Source organism: Macaca thibetana, chromosome 1 (assembly GCF_024542745.1).
Source record: "Macaca thibetana thibetana isolate TM-01 chromosome 1, ASM2454274v1, whole genome shotgun sequence".
In the NCBI taxonomy this organism is placed as follows: domain Eukaryota; kingdom Metazoa; phylum Chordata; class Mammalia; order Primates; family Cercopithecidae; genus Macaca; species Macaca thibetana.
The window spans coordinates 207735258-207757275 of NC_065578.1; the positions used below are offsets into that span (position 1 = coordinate 207735258).

Genomic DNA, 22018 nt, shown 5'->3' on the forward strand with positions numbered 1-22018 from the left:
GGCTGGACAAGCACAAAGTTCTGAGGAACCAGAATACTGCCCAGGCTGACTGGGAAGAAACACCTGCTACATAAGACCAGTCTAACAAGACTAGAGAAGGTGGTTCTTTTATATAATACACAGAAACCAATACAGAGTTAAGAAAAATGAAGAATTACTTCTTCTAGTAATATTCACCATCTGAGTAAACAGTAACTCCATTATTCTAGTTCCTCAAGCCAAAATCTTGGCAGCCTTTCCAGCAACTCCCCACAGCTTTGGCTTCTAATAAGCCAGTATCTAGGAGCCTATGTAGCAAATAAAGAATAAACCTCCTTGAGCCTAAACAGAAGGGACAGCACTCTATGTGCCTTAAGAAAAATGAAAAAATAGGGAAATATTATGCTCAAAAAAAAAAAAAAAAAAAAAAAAAAAGACAATCTCAATTAGAAGCCAACCCTACTGAAATGAAGATATGTGATTTACCTAACAGGACATTTAAAAGGAGTCATAAAGATGCTCACTGAGGTAAGGAGTGTGATGCATGAACAAACTAAGAATGTCAACAAAGAGGTAGAAAATATTTTTAAAATACCAAACAGAAATCATTGAGCTGAAGAACACAATAGCCAAACTAAAAAAATTCAATAGAGGGGTCCAACAGCAGACTAGATCAAGCAGAAGAAAGGATTAGCAAACTTGAAGACAGTTCACTGGAAATCATCCAATCTGAGGAACAAAAAGAAAAAAGACTGAAAAAGAGTGAAGACAGCCTAAGGGATTCATAGGATACCACCAAGCAGAATTACACACATTATCAGAGTACCAGAAGTAGAAGAAAGAAAAAAAGGGACCAAAAAAAAAAAAAAAATTCAAAGAAAAAGTGGCAGAACACTTCCCAATTCTGGGGAAGGAAACAGAAAGCCAGATCCCCCTATGTTAGCTTGCTTATGATGAAAGAAAGAAAGAAGGACAGAGAGAGAGAGAGAAAGAAAAAAAAAAAGAAACAAAATGAAGCAAAAATAACAAAACAAAAAAACCCAGCCAGATCCAGGAAGTTCAATGAAAACTTGATAGGAGGAATCTGAAGAGACTCACACACCAAAAGACATTATTATCAAATTGTCAAAAGTTAAAGACAGAGAAAATATTGAAAGCTACAAGGGAAAAGTGAGTTGTTACAAACAAGGGAACTTCCAATAAATTACAGGCAAAATTTTCAACAGAAACCTTGTAGGCCAGAAAGGAGTGGAATATTAGATTCAAAAAGCTGATAGAAAAGGAAGAAAAAAAATTGTCAACCAAAAATACCATATTCAGTGATCCTGTTCTTCAAAAATGAAGGAGAAATAAAAACCTTCTCAGACAAAAGGTAAGGGAATTTATCACCACTAGACCTGCCTTATGAAAAATGCTAAAAGGATCCTTTAAGCTGATGAAAAATGTTGCCAACTAGAAATATTAAAAATATATGAAAATGGCTGGGCACAGGGGCTCACACCTGTAATCCCAGCAACTTGGGAGGCCTAGAGGGTGGATCACTTGAGGCCAGGAGTTCAAAACTGTTGGAACCGAACTGTCGATTCCTCCCTGGGCAGGGGTCGCCGCAAAGGATCACTGACACGAGATTCACAGCAGAGAGTTATTTATTACTAGCGCGCTAGGGTCCCAAGCTCTAAGTTGGCCCTGGGACCCCGAGTGCTTGTTACAGGTTGTTTATATAGGCAAACACAAGTTCAAACACAGCTTAGGGCGCGAAATTCAAAGCTTTAGGCGCGTGGTAATTGGGTCTGTCTATGGCCTGAGCAAGGTATCTTGTTCTGATTGGTTGGGGCGGGACCTTAGGAGGTTCCTTCCTGGAATTGCTGATTCCGGGAACATCGGGGACATTGAGTCAGGGTGGGACCCCATGAGGTTATCAGGGTGGGACCTCATGAGGCTATCAGGGTGGGACCTCATGAGGCTATTTCCCGGAATTGTCTTTCTGTTTGGGTTCTGGGAACATCGGGGGGCTATCCGTGGCCATCTGGGGTTTAAGTTTCATGATGGCCAAGCTTTCTAAATTTTATGAGGCTTAGGAATTATGAGGCCTAGTTTCAAAAACCAGCCTGGCCAACATGGTGAAATCTCATTTCTACTAAAAAAAAAAAAAAAAGTACAAAAATTGTACTTTTGGTGGTGCGTGCCTGTAATCCCAGCTACTCAGGAGGCCGAATCAGGAGAATCACTTGAACTTGGGAGGCAGAGGTTGCAGTGAGCCAAGATCGTGCCATTGTACTCCAGCCTGGGTGATAGAGTGAGACTGCATCTCAAACAAAAATAAATAAATATGAAAACATAAAACTCACTAGTAAAAGTAAGCATACAGTCAAACTCAGAACACTATTATACTGTAGTGGTGGTGTAAATATCAATTATATTTCTAATAGGAAAGTTAAAGGTCAAAATATTAAAAATAAATAACTATAGCTATAATACACTATGCAAACTATACAAGACATAAGACATGTCCGTAAAACCAAATTGGGTGGGTGGGGAGGGGAATAAAAGTATAGCATTTATGCAAGTGATCAAAGTTAAGTAAGTATCAGCTGAAAACAGCCTGCTACTAACGTAAGATGTATGTAGGTCTCATGGTAACTACAAAGCAAAAACCCTTAGTAGTTGCAGAAAAGATAAAAGATTCAAGGCATACCACTACAAAAAAGTCATCAAACCACAAAGGAAAACAGCAAGAGAGGAGGAGATAATAAAGGAATTACAGATTAACAACAACAACAACAAAACAATTAACAGAATGGCAATAGTAAGTCCTTACCTGTCAACGATTACTTTGAATGCAAATGGATTAAATTATCCAATCAAAAGCCATGAACTGGCTGAATGGGTTAAAAAATAAGACCTAATTATATGCTGCTTATAAAGGACTTGCTTCACCTCTTAAGGATACACACAGACTGAAAAGATAGAAAAAGATATTCTATGCAACTAGAAACCAAAAGAGCAGGGGTAGCTATCCGTATGTCAGACAAAATAGACTTTAAGTCAAACATGTAAAAAGAGACAAAGAAGGTCATTACAAATGATAAAGGTGTCAATTTATCAAGAAGTTACAAAAACTACATATACATGCACCCAACTTCAGAAAATGTAAATATATAAAGCAAATACTAATAGCTTTGAAGAGAGAGATAAACTGCAATATAATACTCTACTTTCAACATTAGATCTCTAGACAGAAAAAAAAAAGTCAATGAGGAAACACTGAACTTGAACTACACTTTAGACCAAATTGCCCTACCAGATATTTGTAGGATATTCCATACAACAGTGACAGAATATACATTCTTCTCAGTACATATGGAACATTCTCTAGGGTAGATCACGTTAGGCCACAAAACAAGTCTTAACAAATTTAAGAACACTGAAATCATACGAAGTATCTTTCCTGACCACAATAACATGAAACTAGAAATCAGTAATCAATGAAACCAAAGTTTTTTTTTTAAAGACAAACAAAACAGACAAAGAAAGAAAAAGAGACTAACAAAGAAAAAGAGAAGATGCAAACAAAATCAGAATTAAAGAGGAGACATTACAACTGATGTTAAAGAAAAAGAGACTACTAATCACAACTATATTCCAATAAATTGGATAACCTAGAAGAAATGAAGAAATTATTAGAAACATGCAGCCTACCAAAGCCAGAGTAAGGAAGTAATGAAAATCTGAATAGGCCAATAATAATTAAGAAGATTGATTCGATAAAAAGTATTTTATCAAAGAAAGATCAGGCACTGGGCACAGTAGCTCATGTCTGTAATCTCAGCACTTTGGGAGGCTAAGGCAGGTGGATCACCTGAGGTCAGGTCAGGAGTTCAAGACCAGCCTGAACAACATGGTGAAACCCTGTTTCTATTAAAAATACAAAAATTAGCTGGATGGGGTGGTGTGGGCCTATAATCCCAGCTACTCGAGAGGCTGAGGCAGGAGAATCACTTGAACCCAGGAGATGGAGGTTGTAATGAGCCAAGATTGTGCCACTGCACTCCAGTCTGGGCAACAGAGCAAGACTTACTCTCAAAAAAAGAAAAAAGAAAGGCCAGGACCTCATCTCATGGCTTCACTGCTGAATTCTACCAAACATATAAAGAATAGCAATCAATCCTTAAACTTGTCAAAAAAAATTGAAGAGAAGGTAATACTTTCAAACTCATTTTAGAAAGCCAGTATTTACCCTGATTCCAAAGCCAAAGACACTACCAAAACAAAAAACAAAAAACAAACAAAAAAAAGAAACTACAGGACAACAGCCCTGATGAACAAAAATGCAAAAATCCTCAATAAAATACTAGTGAACCAAATCCAACAGCATATTAAAAAGATCATTCACTATCATCAAGTGAGATTTATCCCAGAAATACAAGGGGTAGTTTGACATACATAAATCAATAAAAATAATACACATTAATAAAATTAAAGACAAAAGCCACATGATTATTTTGATAGATGCAGAAAAAGCATATGACAAAATTCAACATCCTTTCATAAAAACTACCCCCAAAAAATAAGGTATGGAAAAAATGTACCCCAGCATAATAAAGGTCATGTACCCACAGCTAACATCATACTCAATGGTGAAAACTGAAAAGCTTTTCTTCTAAGATTAGAAACAAGACAAGAATGCCCACTCTTGCCACTTCTATTCAACATAGTACTGGAAGTTCTAGTCAGAGCAATAAGGTGAGAAAAAGAAATAATATACATCTATATAGAAAAAGAAATGAAAATATCTGTTTGCTGATGACATGATCTCATAGAAAACTTTAAAGACCACCAAAAAATCCAGTAAAAAACTGGTGATAAATTCTGCAAAGCTGCAGGTTACAATGTCAGCATACAAAAGTCCATAGCATTTCTGTACACTAACAATAAACAATCCCCCCCAAAATTGAGAAAACAATCATATTTACAATAACATCAAGAAATGAAATAGTTGTAAATTTAACCAAGGAGGTGAAAGATCTATGCACTAAAAACTAAAACACTAATGAAAGAAACTGAAGACACAAATAAGTGGAAAGATATCCCCTATTCACTGATTGGAAGAATTAAATTGTTAAAATGTTCATGTTACCTAAAGTGATCGACAGATTCAATGCAATTCCTATCAAAATTCCTATGTCATTTCTTTACAGACATATAAAAAACAATCCAGCCAGGCACAGCAGATCACATCTGTAATCCCAGCACTTTAGGAAGCAGAAGTGGGAGGATCAGTTGAGGACAGTTCAAGGTTTTCAAGCCTACAGTGAGCTATGATTGTGCCACTGCACTCCAGCCCACGCAACAGAGCAAGACCCTGTCTCAAAAAAACAAAAACAAACAAACAAAGAACAATCGTAAAATTTGTATGGAACCAGAAAAGACTCTGAATAGCCAAAGCAATCATGAGCAAAAAAACCAAAGGTGGACTCATTGCACACTGTGATTTCAAAATATATTACAAAGTTACTGTAATCAAAACAGCATGGTACTGGCATAAAAACAGACACATCAACCAATGGAACAAGTTAGGAAGCCCAGAAATAAACCTAAGAATCCCAAGTGTGTACGGTCAATTGATTTTTGACGAAAGTGCCAAGAACACACAACCGGGAATGGACACTCTGTTTAATAAAGTGTTGGGAAAACTGGATATTCACATTCACAGGAATGAAGCTGGATCTTTACCTCATACAAAAATGCTCTTTCCCCAGATATCCACATTGCTTGCTTTCTCACTCTTTAGGTCTTCCTGAAATGGCATCTTTTCAGTCTTTTTTTGTTTGTTTATTTATTTTTTTGAGACAGGGTCTTGCTCTGTCACCCAGGCTGGAGTGCAGTGGTACGATCTCAGTTCACCGCAACCTCTGCCTCCAAGGCTCAAGTGATTCTCCTGCCTCAGCCTCCCAAGTAGCTCGGATTACAGTTGCACGCCACCACTGGCAGCTAATTTTTTTGTATTTTTAGTAGAGATGGGGTTTCACCATGTTGGCCAGGCTGGTCTTGAACTCCTGACCTCAAATGATCCACCAGTGCTGGGATTACAAAGTGCTGGGATTACAAACGTGAGCCACCATGCCCAGCCCTGCTGTTTTAAGCTGCTAAATGTTACGCTAATTTTTTAATTCAGCAAAAGAAATACATAGTGCAAGGAATGGACTGTGGTAGACACTGTACCATACTACTCAGATCACCCTTCAAGAATAAAGGGGTTATAATTACCCCAGCTGTGGAAATGTTGCAGGTAGACAACCTCGGGTGAAAAGAGCCCCCTTACCCAAGATTGGATCCTTATTTCCTATGGTGGCCTTCATCCAATGACCAACTGATGGAGAGATATAAAGGCCTAGACCTCTTGCCCCAAATGGGGACAACTAACTCGGAAGTGTTATTCCATCTTAAGAATTCCCCACAGGCTTACCTGAGGTTTCCACTGAGGCATCACAGCTTGACTTCTCCCTTTGCCCAATCCTCATTCCCTGCCTTCCCCAAACTGTTGGTCCCAACAGTAGTCCCTAACTAAGCTCTTGTACACTTATCACTGTCTCAGAATATGCTTCTCAGAGAACCTAACCTGTGACAACTTGTCTAGCTCCAGGAAAATAAACAAAAACTTAGGTTTTGTTGTTGTTGTTGTTTGAGATGAAGTCTCGCTCTGTCACCCAGGCTGGAGTGTAGTGGCATGATCTTGGCTCACGGCAACCTCCACCTCCCAGGTTCAAGCGATTCTCCCACCTCAGCCTCCCGAGTAGCTGGGATTGCAGGCACACTCCACCATGCTTGGCTAATTTTTTATATTTTTAGTAGAGATGGGGTGTCACCAGGTTGGCCAGGTGGGTCTCGAACCTCAAGTGATCCACCCATCGCGGCTCCCAAAGTGCTGGGGTTGCCGGTGTGATCCACTGTGCCAAGCCAAAATTCAGTATTTTTATCAGGATCACATTAAATTTACATATTATTTAGGGGAGAATTAAAATTGTTAAGCTACAAAGGATATCTTTCCATTTGTTCAAATCTACTTTTGTGTCTTTCAAGAATGTTTTAAAGCTTTCCTCCTTTAGGTTTTGCATACTTCTTGATGTACTTATTCCTATATACCTTATCTGTTTTATTGCTAATACATTTTTTGTTTTATTTTGTTTGCTTTTTTTTTTTTTTTGAGTCAGTAGTATTGCTATGTTGCCTAGGCTTGTCTCGACCTCCTGGGCTCAAGTGATACTTCCAGCTCAGTCTCCCAAGTAACTGGGACTACAGGCATGCACCACCACGCCTGGTTTCATTGCTAATGTAAATGGTGGTTTCCTTACTGTTACAACTTCTAAATGGTTATTATTTACATTTATGAAGATATTGATTTTTTTGTATATCAAGTTTATGGCTTGCTATATTGATATATGTTTTATTGTTTTTCATTTTATTATTGATTCTTTTGCATTTTTTACATATAACTTTTTTCATGTATCTATATTTTTTTATTTTTGAGACAGAGTCTGTCACCCAGGCTGGAGTGCAGTGGCATGATCTTGGCTCACTGCAACCTCTACCTCCCGGTTTCAAGCAATTCTTATGCCTCTGCCCACCCCCCGATCAGTAACTGGGATTACAGGCATACGCCACCATGCCCAGCTAATTTTTTATATTTTTAGTGGAGACAGGGTTTTTGCTATGTTAGATAGGCTAGTCTCGAATTCGTGGCCTCAAGTGATCCACCTACCTCAGCCTCCCAAAGTGCTGGGATTACAGGCAGAAGCCACCATGCCCAGACAACTTTTTTCATTTATCAATGAAAATAGTTATACTTATTCCTTTAAAATCTGTATGCCTCTCCATTGTCACTTATAAGGAGGAGCTAAACAATGTGCATACATGGGCATAGAATGTGGAGTAATAGTCACTGGAGACTCAGAAGGGTGGGGTGGGCCAGGCATGGTGGCTCATGCCTATCATCCTAGCACTTTGAGAGGCCAAGGTGGGCAGATCACTTGAGATCATGAGTTCAAGACCAACCTGGCCAACACGGTGAAACTCCGTCTCTACTATAAATATAAAAATTAGTCAGGCATGGTGGCGTACACCTGTAGTCCCAGCTACTTGGGAGACCTGAGGCAGGAGAATCATTTGAACCCAGGAGGCAGAGATTGCAGTCAGCCGAGATCACACCACAGCACTCCAGCTTGGGCAACAAAGGTGAGACTCTTGTCTCCAAAAAAAAGAAGGGTGGGAGGGGAGTAAGGGATGAGACATTACATAAGGGGTACAATGCACACTATTCGGGTGATGGTTCCATTAAAAGCCCAGGCTTCACCACTAGGCAATATATCCATGTAACAAAACTGCACTTCTACCCCTTACATTTATACAAAAAAAAGTAAAATAAAATTTTATGACTCTAGTTATTTTTTTCTTTCTTCTTCTTCTTTTTTTTTTTTTTTAATCAGAGCCATCACATTGGATAGTTGTTTTTTTTTTTTATTTGACTGTGTCAGACGGTATATCCAACAGTTAATGGAGATAGTGGGTATCCTTGTCTTGGTTGTTGACCTAACTGAGAATTCCTCTAGTGTTTCCCCATATGCAAGACATGTTAGGTACGCTGATGTTAGGACTGAAATCATCATATTAAGAAATATACATCATTCTTATTATTTTAAAAATCAGGAGCACATATTGAATTTTGTTGATCAACATCAATGCAAGAATCATCCTTGCATTCTTGGAATAAAATCTATTTGGTCATGATTTTACATATATGTATATTTGCATTTGTACATGTGCACTCAAAACTTAGGCATCATCCTTGATTCATTTCTATCATCATACTTCACACTCAATCCATCAGAAAAGCTTGCTAGTGTTACCTTTTGTGTACAACCCTAATTTGATCATTTTCTACATTTTTCAGCTCTAGCATTCTATCCCAAATCTGTACTGTTTTTATATGAACTAACACAATAGTCTCCTCTATTGGTTCCTCTAAATGGTCCCTCTATTTCTTGTCTTCTACCCTTACAGTCTTTTTTGCACAAAAATGCCTTTAGTAGTTTCTTATCCTGCTTAAAATAAGATCCAGTATCCTTACATGGTCAATAAGGTCCTACTGTTTTTTAAACCTGGTCCCTACCTATATTTCCACCTCTCCCTCTCATTCCCTTTCCTCCAGCTATACCAGCTTTCTGCCCGTTCAACACACCAAGCTTATTCCTATCTCAAGATCATTTACTTGGTATTCTACATCTTTTCCCTGGAATGTTCTTTCCCCAAACCCTCTGATGGCTGTTTCGCATTAGGTAGGACTTTGCTCAAATGTCACATTAGCATAGATACCTTATTTTCCCAAATACCTTTCTTTAATGTAGGGCTACCTACCTCTCCCACCCTCCAATTCCCCAATATTCATTCTCTCCTACTTTACTTTTCTCCATAGAACTTACCTTATAAGCATCTGAAATTATATTTTATTGTTTGTTTACTGTTTGTCTCTCTTATCAGAAAAGTTTTGTCTTATCCACTACTGTATCCATAGTACCTGACACAAACTAATCATTCAATAAATATTTAGTGCATAAAGGAATGGAATAAGAAGCAAAAAAGAGAAGTCAGAAACACCAGCTATAGCAGCCAACTGCCCAACTGCGTAAAGGTGGACTGTTACCTCCACCTTGCTTGCTGAATCATAAGTATGTACGTGGTATGTGTTTAAAATTAACCTCTTTTTGGCTGGGCACGGTGGCTCATGCCTATAATCCCAGCACTTTGGGAGGCCAAGGTGGGTGGATCACCTGAGGTCAGGAGTTGTGGACCAGCCTGGTCAACACGGTGAAATGCCGTCTCTACTGAAAATATAAAAATTAGTCAGGTGTAGTGGTGCGGGCCTGTAGTCCCAGCTACCCAGGAGGCTGAGGCAGAAGAATCACTTGAACCTGGGAGGATGAGGTTGCAGTGAACCAAGATCGCACCACTGCACTCCAGCCTGGGCGACAGAGCAAGACTCTGTCTCAAAAATAATAATAATAATAATAATAATAATGATAATAATAATAAATTAAATTAACCCCTTCTCTTAGCTTTTTCTTTTTAAAGCTTTACTTTTTTTGCCACTGTTGTAGGTAGAGTATATTCCTTTTTCTTTCTTTTATAGGTTGACAGAACAAAAAGAGGAGTAGATATCACCCAAATATCCTAGAGTTACAGCTGAATGCATTAACTAGATCACAGCATTAACCTTCCCCTGTGAGAGGGTATGAGTATGTTTTGGTTGCATATGGAATAAGTTCACTGTGTTGATCAGAACGTTTTCAAACCGCACGTGTAAGAGGAAGAATGAGAGAGTTTGTTGAGTAGCCAAGAGCCACATTGTCATTTCTGCCTAACTAACTTCCATTATTCCTTCTTTGGTAACAGTCCCTAATTTCCCTTTGGGAAACAATGACTCCACTTTCACTCATGCAAATGAGACTGTCAACCAAGGTGTCCTTCCTTCTTTTGGTCCAATGGGTCATATGACTCTACCTGGACAGAAATACAACTCTTGCATAAAGTTTGGAAAATATGGGAAAATAGTTAATTTGATACAAAATTCCAGTGATTCCTTAAAGAAAATGGTCATTAGTTCCAGCTTTAGTTTTATCTTTTCTGAAGTACGCTTCCTCAGCTTATCTTTCAATTTTGTTAGCTACTCCACATCTTTTCTTAATAAAACTTCTGTTCTGTTTGTTAGCCAACAAAAATACCCTACCTGGAATATCTAAACTATTACTTCTTTGTTTGAAAAATGTGGCTAATATTGAGAAAATTTTGGTGTGAAGATTAAATGAGATATTCATTCAAACATTCAAATATTGGAGTACTTCCATTGAGCAAGCCTGCTAGGGATAGAGAAACAGAAGATACAAACCCAAAGTGAAGGAGTGAAAGAGTGAGGGACATAACATTATGTAGAGATGTGAACTGGACCTCTTGTGAAGAGCTGGTCTTTGATACAAGAAACACTTCCTCCATTGTGTTACATTGAGCCATATGACACTGGCACGTTCAACCATTTTTGAAATATAAAAGTAAAAATTTCACATAGTTCAATGTAATGGTAGAAAAGAAACAAGAGAAAGCAGCTACAAATGCATTTGGATTTACAGATTTAGTGGTGAGAATTTAAAGAAGCACTTGTCTCTCCCACGGCTCCTTGGCCTTTTGGCTAAGATCAAGTGTAGCATCTGTTCTGATCAGTTTACTATCTGATACGTCCTCTATCCGAGAACAACATATTTATGGATTTTTGGAGTAGGGAGATGGAATAGGAGCTTGCTGCATCCACTCCACGCATCGACCTGGTATTGCAGTACTTCCAGGAACGGTGCACTCCTCCAGAAAAAAAAAAAAGCAGCAGCACATGTCTTATTTGTATATAAAATGCCTAGAGTAACAGACACTCAATAGTTTATTTAGGTATAGATTACTCTTTGAAATAAAGTCATGAAATATGCTTTCCTAAAGGATTTTGTATAGAGGAGAAACATCCATCACCTTTTTTGGATATTCCTGGTGCTGACAAGAAAGAGAGTTGTGTCCCAAAATCTTTAATTCTCTTATTTGTTATCTTTCTGCACAAGATACTAGATTTTTTTTAATCCTCAAAAATATTTAATTTGACCAGCCTAGCCAAAATGGTGACACCTCATCTCTATGGTGGTGGGCGCCTGTAATCCCAGCTACTCGGGAGGCTGAGACAGAATTGCTTAAACCCAGGAGGCGGAGATTGCAGTGAGCTGAGATCACACTACTGCACTCCAGCCTGGGTGACAGAGCGAGACTCTGTCTGAAAAAAAAACAAAAAAATTTAACTTAATTTAGCCTAGGAAAAAATATATATATAATATAAACATATATATTATATATATAACTAGATTTATATATATATATATAGAAAGAGAGAGAGAGAGAGAGAGAGATCACTTGAGGCCAGGAATTTGAGATCAGCCCGGGCAAACATGGCAAGACCCTATCTCTGAAAAAAGCAAAAACAAAAACATACATATATTATTAAATAATAAAATATATATATTTAGGCCGGGCACAGTGACTCACACCTGTAATCCTGCACTTTGGGAGGCCGAGGCAGGTGGATCACCTGAGGTCAGGAGTTTGAGACCAGACTGGCCAATATGGCAAAACCCTGTCTCTACTAAAAATACAAAAACTAGCCAGGTGTGGTGGCGCGCGCCTGTAATCCCAGCTACTCAGAAGGCTGAAGCAGAAGAATCGCTTGAAGCCAGGAGGCGGAGGTTGCAGTGAACTGAGATTGCACCACTGCACTGGGTGACAGAGTGAGACTCTGTCTAAAAAAAACAAAAAAAAATTAATTTAGCTGACCTAAGCCTAGGAAACAAAAATATAGATAGATCGATCGATCGATTGATCCCTTGAGGCCAGGAATTCGAGATCAGCCTGGGCAAAAATGTCAAGACTCTGTCTCTAAAAAAAGCAAAACCAAAAACATACATATATTATTAAATAATAAAATATATATATTTAGGTCGGGCACAGTGACTCCCATCTGTAATCCCAGCACTTTGGGAGGCCGAGGCAGGTGGATCACCTGAGGTCAGGAGTTTGAGATCAGCCTGGCCAATATGGCGAAATCCTGTCTCTACTAAAAATACAAAAACTAGCTGCGTGTGGTGGCACACACCTGTAATCCCAGTTACTCAGAATGCTGAGGCAGAAGAATTGCTTGAAGCCAGGAGGTGGAGGTTGCAGTGAGCTGAGATTGTGCCACTGCACTCCAGCCTGGGCGACAGAGTGAGACCTCGTCTCAAAAATAATAATAAGAATAAAAAATAAAACAAAGTAAAATAAAACAAAATAAAATGTTGTTCTAAAATTTAAAACACTGTTCTTTTGAATATTGCCTTACTGCTATATTTAAAGATTGCTGCTGCCTTTAAACTATCACTGGTTATTTTGTAAAGGTCTAGAGTAGACTATTATTAGATTTAAGAACCAATTCTGGAGCGTTACTATTGGTAGTGGTCTACCTGAAGTCTCAGCCTGTTTTGCCAGCCCTTTCAGAAAGAGGTCCAACAAAGATGCCGCTGCGGTACCGTGCGCTGCTAACAATGCTAGCACACTGCCATCAGAACAACCCAAAGGCTGAGTAGGTGTGTCCAGATGGCAGAACTATATTATAAGAGAGGCTGACAAAATAAGTCTGTGGCATTTTCAGCTTCTGTAGAGACAGGAGTCTCTGCCTCAAAACCAAAACTGAAAAATGAGGAACTCCCCGTACAAAGGAAGGGGGCTAAGATTTGTACTGTTTAAAAAGATCGATAAGTTTTCACTACGATACACAATAAATTCAATGATGAAAGATAAACACAGGGTGCTGAGAGGAACTGAAATGGATTTCCAAAGGGATCATAAAGGTCACATATAAACCTTTGATATCAACAGAATACAAAATTAAAACCTTACCTTGTAATAACGAAAATAGTCTCTCTCTTGCAATTTTTTTATTTTGGGGAAGATTTTGTAGGTATTGAAGTTATCGATGCTGTCAATGTCACACAAGCAATCATCCAGAACTCCAGTGACCTAGAATTTATATAATTTAAAATATGTAAACTACTGATGTTTCAACCTTATCAAATCTACACTATTATATAAAAATGTAATTTATTCGTTCAAATTAGCCAGTACTTGCTGATTAAGATATAATATTAAAGCAGTCAATTTACTTTTTACTGTGGCCAATGAAATAAAAAAACAATAGAAAGATCAGCTATACCCATTTGGAAGAACATTTTTCTTTAGCACTTGAAGATTATTGAATTCTCCTTCCTCTACTTAAACATGTATGAAATCCAAGTGGCCACTGGAATATGAAGGCAATATCTTCCCAACCTAACCTAGAAGTTACAGACTGTAATAATATTGCTGTAGTAACCCATGTTTTTTATCTTTCCTTTAGGCGGCCATTTATGGAACGCTTACATGATAGGCAGAGTATTAAGAGCTTTATATTATCTCATTTCCTCTTCAAAAGTATTCCATGAATGAGGTATTATAATCTTCATATTACATATAAGGAAATTAAGGTTTAGCAGCCTTATAGTAATTTTTCCAGAGTAGAAATGGAACTTATTCCCAATCTATCAGACTTTATGATCTTATCCACTATTCAAAGATTATTTGCTAATCCAAGAAGAGAAATTGGTATTTCCGAAGTGAATTTAGAGTCCCAAAATTCCATAAAACAATCTTTGGCTAAATTAAAAATGGAACTCATTGACTGATATGCACAATCTGGATTTATCTTCCAGGAATTATCCTGAATGAAAAAGCAAGCCAAAAGGTTACACGCTATATGATTCCATTTGCAGAACACTTTTTAAATGAAAAAAATTTAGAAATGGAAAGCATATTATTTGTTGCCAGGGATTAGGGACTGGGGTAGGGGATGGAAGGTGGGATAGGTAGGGTAGGAAGGAAATAGTGTGGTTGTAAAAGGGCAACAGGAGGAATATCTGTGGTGATGAAACTGTTCAGTATTTTGACATGTGAATACATGAACCTATGTATGTGATAAGATTGTCTGGCACTAATACATACACACACAAACAAAACAAGTAAAACTGGGAGAATCTGAGTAAGATCAGTAGATTCTATCACTGTCAATGTCCCAGTTATAACACTGAACTACATGTTTACAGGATGTTACCACTGGGATAAACAGATAAAGAGTATATGGGATTTCTGTGTTATTTCTTGCAACTGCATATGAACTTACGACTAAAATTTTCAAAAAACAAAAAATGGGTCTCAGCCTGTTAAAGGTTATTTATATGGTCCATAGGAGGAATATATGCAAGTAATGGTCAGAAAATGGAAACCGGTCCTTGCAAGCTGTTTCATTCTCATTCTCCCTCCCTAGGAATATAAATGTGTCCCCAGACTCCCTTCAACAGAGTTAGGGCTATATTATCTTGAGATAAGTGATCATTATCAGAATTTTGGCTCTAGAGTTATATTTATTTTGCTGTCCGACTCACTAGGATCCTATCACTAACTCCCAAATTTCATTCCATTGCTCTCACTTACTACTTACAAGACAGCGAGTTCTATTTTTTTCTTTCCGCTCCCCCGCAGTCTGAAATATGTTTGTAAAGACTTCAAATGCTAGCCCCCAAACAGGAAAAAAATACAAACCAAAAAGCTCTCTAGGTTTTAAAAATATTTTATCTACTGATATATATATAATATATACATATAATTATATATATATATAATTAAATAACGAAGTAAATACTGCCAGTATCCTTTAAGCTCCTCTTTAATTACATCTATCTCCCTTTCCCTAAAGGCAGAAATAAATCATTTTTGTTATCAATTTTTATTTTTCTGGTAATGCATCCCTAAACAATACGCTTGAGTTTTTTTATTTCTTATAAATTTTTCTTAAATTGTTGACTTTATAAAGCACCATATTTTACTTCTTTAAAACATTTTAATTGTGGTAGGGGATGGGTTCACAAAGTTGACATGTACATATTTATAACCTTTAAAAGACTACTGAGACAGAAACCTGTGTATCACTAAAAGCTTCTAAATACTGCCAGTATCATATTAAAAAGTAAAACAGAAAAACAGATGTTGGCAAGGATGTGGAAAAAAGGGAATGCTTATATACTGTTAGTGGGACTGTAAATTAGTTCAACACCTATGAAAAACAATATGGAGATTTATCAAAGAACTAAAAGTAGAAACCATCATTTGACCCGGCAATCCCACTACCGGGTATCTACCCAAAGGATATCATTATATCAAAAAGACACCTGCACTTGAATGTTTATCATTGCACTATTCATAGTAGTGAAGTCATGCAATCATCATGTAGGCAAGTGCCCATCAACGGTGGATGGAATAAAGAAAATGTGGTCCATGTACACCACGGAATACCAAGTAGCCATTAAAAAAAAAGAAATCATGTCCTTTGCCGCAACATGGATGCAGCTGGAGGCCATTACCCTAAGTGAATTAATGCAAAAGCAGAAAATCAAATACTGCATGTTCTCGCTTATAAGTGGGAGCGAACAGTGAGTATACACGAACACAAGGAAGGAAACAACACTGGGGACCCCAAAAGGTGAGGAGGGAGGGGGACAAGAGCTGAAAAATTCCCTATACCCATATAACAAACCTGCACAAGTACCCCCTGAATCTTAGGAAAAAAATAAAAAATAGAAATAAACAGTGCCAGTATCCTTTAAGCTCCTCTTTAATTACATCTACCTCCCTCTCCGTAAAGGTAGAAATAAATCTTATTTTTGTTATCAACTTTTCCTTTTCTGGTAATGCATCCCTAAACAATATGCTTGAGGTTTTCGGCCCCCGTTTCTGAACTTTAATGTTAATGGAATCTAATGTGTGAATTTTTCTGGGATGTGCCTCTTTGGCTAACACTTTATTATGGCATCTCTGATGATGAAGTCTGTAGTACCTCATTCATTTTCCCTGTTGCAAGTGTTACATTTTATTAGAATATCATAATTTCTCCATTCTACTCTTGATGCATACAGTAGACAGAATGCCCCACCCCCAAGATGTCCCTAATTCCTGAAATATGCAAATATATTATTTTTACATGGCAAAGGGGACTTGAAAGATGAGATGAATTTAAGGATCTTGAGATGGGAAGACTATAGTGGATTATTCAGGTGAAACGAGTGTAGTTCCAAAGTTCTTCATGAGAGAGGAAGGCGGGAGTGCCAGAGTCAGAGAGGAACTGGAAAATGCCATACTGCTGGCTCTGAAGACGAAGGAATAAAGAGGCCATAAGCCAAAAATCACAACAATATCTAGAAGCTTGAAAAGGAGCCTCCAGAAGGAAATGCAACCTTGCTGACATCTTGATTTTAACCCTGTAAATCCCATTTTCAGAATTCTGGCCCCCAGAACCACAGCATAATAAATTTATGTTGTTTTAAGTCATTATATTTGTGGCAATTTGTCACAACAGCAATAGAAAATTACCACAATCCATATTTAGATTGTTTTCAGATTTGGCTAAAGAACATTGCTACACAAACGGTTTTGGACACATATCCTGGTATAAAAACACATGCAAGAGTTTCTCCAGGTTGGGCCAGGCACAATGACTCACACCTGTAATCTTAGCACTTTGGGAGGTGGACACAGGAGAACTGAGACCAGCCTGGGCAACATGGCGAAATCCTGTCTCTATAAAATTACGAAAATTAGCCGGGTCTGGTGGTGAGCATCTGTAGTCACAGCTACTCAAGAGGCTGAGGTGGGAGGATTACCTGAACCCAGGGGATCGAGGTTGCAGTGAGCCAAAATCACACCACTGCACTCCAGCCTGGGGAAAAGAGCCAGACCTTGTCTCAAAAGAAAAAAAAAAAAGAGTTTCTCCAGGTTATATGCTTAGGAATGGAACTGCTGTAAGTATATGTTCAGCTTTTTCAGGAAATGGCAAAATGATTTCCAAAACAGTTGTACCAATTTACCAGCCCCCCAACAATGAATGGGAGTTACTGTTGAGCCATATCCTCACAATTTTTTTTTTTTTTTTGAGACAGAGTCTCCCTTTGTCACCCCAAGCAAGAGTGCAGGGTCTCAGTCTTGGCTCACTGCAACCTCCACTTCCTGGGTTCAAGTGATTCTCGTGCCTCAGCCTTCCGAGTAGCTGGGACTACAGGCACATGCCACCATGCTCAGCTAATTTTTGTATTTTTAGTAGACATGAGTTTCACCATATTGGCCAGGCTGGTCTCAAACTCCTGGCCTCCAGTGATTAGCCTGCCTCGGCCTCCCAAAGTGCTGGGATTATACGTGTGAGCCACTGTGCCAGCCCATATCCTCAGTAATATTTAACATTAATCAATGCTTTAATTTTTGCCAATCTATTTAGCATGAAAAGTTATCTTTTTTCTTATTTGCACGAATAAGGTACAATGTTCATATGTTTTACAAGACATTTATATTTCTTCTTGTGTAAAATGTCTATTTATATCTTTGATTCACTTTTCTGTTAAGTTATCTTCTTCATACTGATCTGCAGAAATCAATACTGCTTCTTCCCTATTCTATTATTTTAGAACTCCAATTAGACATATTAGACATTCTCACTCTATTCTCCAGGTATCTTAAGTTCTCTTTAATATTTATTGTCCCACTGTCTCTCTAGATTTCATTCTGAATAATTTATTTGCATCTATCTTCCATTCACTTATTCATTAATTCAGCCTATTTACTGAGGCCCAACATAACATTTGCACTGTTTTAAGTGCTGGAGATATAAAATTAGAAGGAAAAAAAAAAAAAAAAAAAACAGACAAAAATCTCTGCCCTCAAGGAGTTTACATTCTCATAGGGAAAAGGGGGTGCAAAATGAATGAACAAGTACAGAATGTCAGATGGTAATAAAGTGATATAGAAGAAACCTAGGGACTGGAAACAGACTGCAGAACGGGGGCTGCTAACCATTTAAAACGGGACAGTTACAGAAGGTGTCAGTGACATTTTGGCGAGGAGTAAGACATGCAGGAATGGAGGGGACAGCATTCCAGGCACTGGGAGTGAGTGCAAAGATCCTAAGCAGTAAGCTTGTCCCGTGTTTGTGAGGAATAAGGAGGACTATGCAATAGGCAAGAAGGAGAATTAGACCACTGTAAGATTTTAGCTTTTACTGAATCTGAGTTATTTTATCACACCAACCGATTCTCTAACTCTGAGACCAATTGGGTGGTGTCCAATAATTCAATTCTGACACTATCCACCATCAGTGCAGACCCACAAATTAAGGGCTGAGTCCCACAAGATGGCCCCACTCCTGACACAAATCTCAGGTCCTGAGCCACTTGTTCTTCTGACTGGCTATCAGTTGGGGGTTCCTAGCACTTCCATTGCAGGTTTGATAATTTGCCAGAATGGCTCACAGAACTCAGAACGACACTTTACTTACAGTTACCAATTATTATAAAGGATACAATTCAGTAACAACCAAATGGAAGAGATGCATTGGGCAAGCTACTAAGGCAGAGGGATGTGCAGAGCCTCCCTGCCCTCTCTCAACATGCCACCCTCCCAATAATTCAAGGTGTTCCCCACCCAGAAACTCATCAAATTTAGTTGTTCAAGAGTTCTTACAGAGCTAATCTCCAGCACCCACCTCTCCCCTTCCTGGAGGGTGGTGGGGCTAAAAGTTTCAATTTTCTAATCACTTGGGTTCTCGTGGTGACCAGCCCCCCATCCTGAAGCTATGTAGGGTCCCTGTCTTAAGTCATTTCATTACTATAAACACAAGTGTGATTGAAAGGGGCTCATTATGAGTAACAAAAGGCACTCCTATGACTCAAGAAATTCCAAGGGTTTTAAAGGGCTTTGTGTCAGGAATCAGAAATAAAGACCAAATATATTTTTGGATTACACCATGTGAGACAGGAAGCAATTGGGGAGTTTTAAGCAAAGGGTGACAGGAATTTGGTGAGGATAGAAGGTTTCTCTTTTAGATTTGTATGCTCAGGGACATTTAAGACATGAGACATGTCAGATAAAGTGACACTTTAGCAGAAATCTAACAGAGCAAATCACATGAATACACGAGAAAAGAGGGTGCTAGGTAGAAGAAACAGTACAAGGCTTTGAGGCAAGAACGTATCTGCCGTGTTTAAGAACAGGGAGGCCAATTTGGCTGGAGCTCATGTATAAGGCCCGGGGGGAGGCGGGTTGGGGAAGACTGTGGAAAAAGCAGATATGGGGGAAAAGATCAGAAATGTGGTTTCTATATCAAGTTTGAGATATCAATCATCCAAGAGGAGATGTCGAAAAAGTAGTTGGATACATAGATCTAGAGCTGAGAATCCTAGTCTTGGAGACTAACACTGAGAGTCCACTGTACATCTGGTATTTAAAGCTAAGAGACCAGAAGAGATGACTAAGATAATGAGAAGAAAGAGTACAAGATTTGAACCCCGAGGTTCAAACGATTAGTAGTCAAGGGCAGGGGAGGAACAAAGAAAAAATGCTAAGACAGACTGGTCCACTAGACAGGAAGACAACCAGAAAAGTTTAATATCCAGGATGTCAGAATAAAAATTATTTTAAGGAGATTGAGTGATGAGTTGTGAAAAAATGCCGTCAATTGGTAAAGCTGAGATTTAAGAGCCAACCATTGGTCTTAGCAACAAGGAAGATATTGGTGACCTTGCCAGGAGCAGTTTCAGAGGTGTGGTAGGAGCAAAAGTCCGATTAGAAAGGGCTGAAAAATAGAAGAACCAGCATAGTAAGAATAAATTAAATCTAACTCTTGAATTTTTCTAGAGGGAACAGAAAAAATAGGCAAAGGCAGAGGGAATATGTGGATCAAAAGATAACTTTAAAACAGTAAAATTAGCAGTATGTTTTATGATGTATAGTCCGGCTTTATCTCTTCACCCAAATCTCATGTCAAATTATAATCCCCAGTGTTGGAGAGGAGCCTGGTGGGAGGTGTTTGAATCATGGGGGTGGACTTCCCTCTTTCTGTTCTCCCGATAGTGAGTTCACATGAGATCTGGTTGTTTAAAAGGGTGCAGCACTTCCCCGATTGTAAGTTTCCTGAGGCCTCCCCAGCCATGCTTCCCGTACAGCTGTGAGTCAATTAAATCTCTTTTCTTTAAAAATTACCCAGTCTCAGGTGATTCTTTATAGCAATACAAGAATGGACTAAGCCAGGCACAGTGGCTCACGCCTGTAATCCCAGCACTCTGGGAGGTCAAGGCAGGCAGATCACTTGAGGTTGGGAATTTGAGACCCGCTTGACCAACATGGCAAAACCCCATCTCTACTAAAAATACAAAAATTAGCCGGGCATTGTGGCTGGAGCTTGTAATCCCAGCTACTCGGGAGGCTGAGGCATAAGAACTGCTTGAACCTGGGAGGCAGAGGTTGCAGTGAGCTGAGATTGAGCCACTGCTCTCCAGCATGGGTGACAGAGCGAGACTCTACTCCAGGAAACAACAACAAAAAAAGAATGGACTAATACATGATGACAGTAAAATTCCATTTGAGAAGGACAAACTGATGATCCAGGAAAGAAAGAGAAGATTACTAGAGCCATGTCCGTGAGTGGGAAAGAAAGAATGAGACCTCACATGCAAGTGAAGGGACTGCCTTTGATAAAGGCACACAGTTCATCAATGGTAACCAACAGGAAGTCAAAATACGTGGGTACAGAGACTAGTAAATGGATAGATGTCAGTTACTCTATGGAATTTCTCTTCTGATTGTTCCAATTTTAGTAAGGTATGAACTGAGAGTAAGGATAGATGAAAAGGTGATGGGGGATTAAGGAGAAAGAAAAAAGACATGAAATGGTTGTCTAATTCAATAATCATTTCTTCAGCTGGATATGATCAGCTATTTAATCCATCCATTGAGTTTTAAAATTCAGTTCTAGAACTTCTAATTCATTACTATTAAAATCTTTTTGGCCATTATTTAAAATCTTTTTTCCCTTTTATACTTCAAGTTTCTTTTTATTTGAACACATTAAACATAGTGATACTACATTATCTATCTGATAATTTCAGAACCTAAGGTCATTATGTGTTTGTTTCTGTTGTCTGTGTCTAATATCTGATTCATGGTGCCCTGTTTCCTTGTGTTTTGTGATATTTTACTGCTAGCTGTTTAGTCTTCTTGGCACTTTATCTTCAATAATTTTTCAAGGTTTGAGTTAAAAATAAATTCCTCCAGATGTGATGGATATTTGCTTTTATTAGTAACCTGAGGCATACAAATGTGGGACTGCTATGAATTTTCCAAGCATAAATATTTGGCTTGCAAACCTGCGTGAGGACTGACTCATGGTAACAAATTCTCAAAGTTTCTTTCCCACTTCTCCTAGCAAGTTTCTTTGCATTCCCCTTACTTAGAATGGGTTTCATTTCTCATTTACCCTTATATTGAGGATGTAATTGTTTGAAGTGCAGGCTCCAAA

At 38.5% G+C, this 22018-nt stretch overlaps 1 protein-coding gene and 1 non-coding gene across 4 annotated transcripts in view; one reads left to right on the forward strand and one right to left on the reverse strand.

The window, feature by feature from the left end:
• The window catches only part of ERO1B (endoplasmic reticulum oxidoreductase 1 beta), a 169135-nt gene that overhangs the window by 143152 nt on the left and 3965 nt on the right, over positions 1-22018 (reverse strand). For all 3 annotated transcript variants that reach the window (XR_007721575.1, XM_050770063.1, XM_050770073.1), the window contains exon 2: positions 13492-13611. Coding sequence is in view for 2 of the 3 variants with exons in the window: in XM_050770063.1 (XP_050626020.1) it covers positions 13492-13611 (120 nt within the window). In the remaining variant the exon portion in view is untranslated. The remainder of the gene's footprint in view (positions 1-13491; positions 13612-22018) is intronic.
• On the forward strand, positions 11196-11385 carry LOC126944271 (U2 spliceosomal RNA). The gene has a single exon (XR_007721995.1). It is a non-coding gene; the product is annotated as a U2 spliceosomal RNA (small nuclear RNA).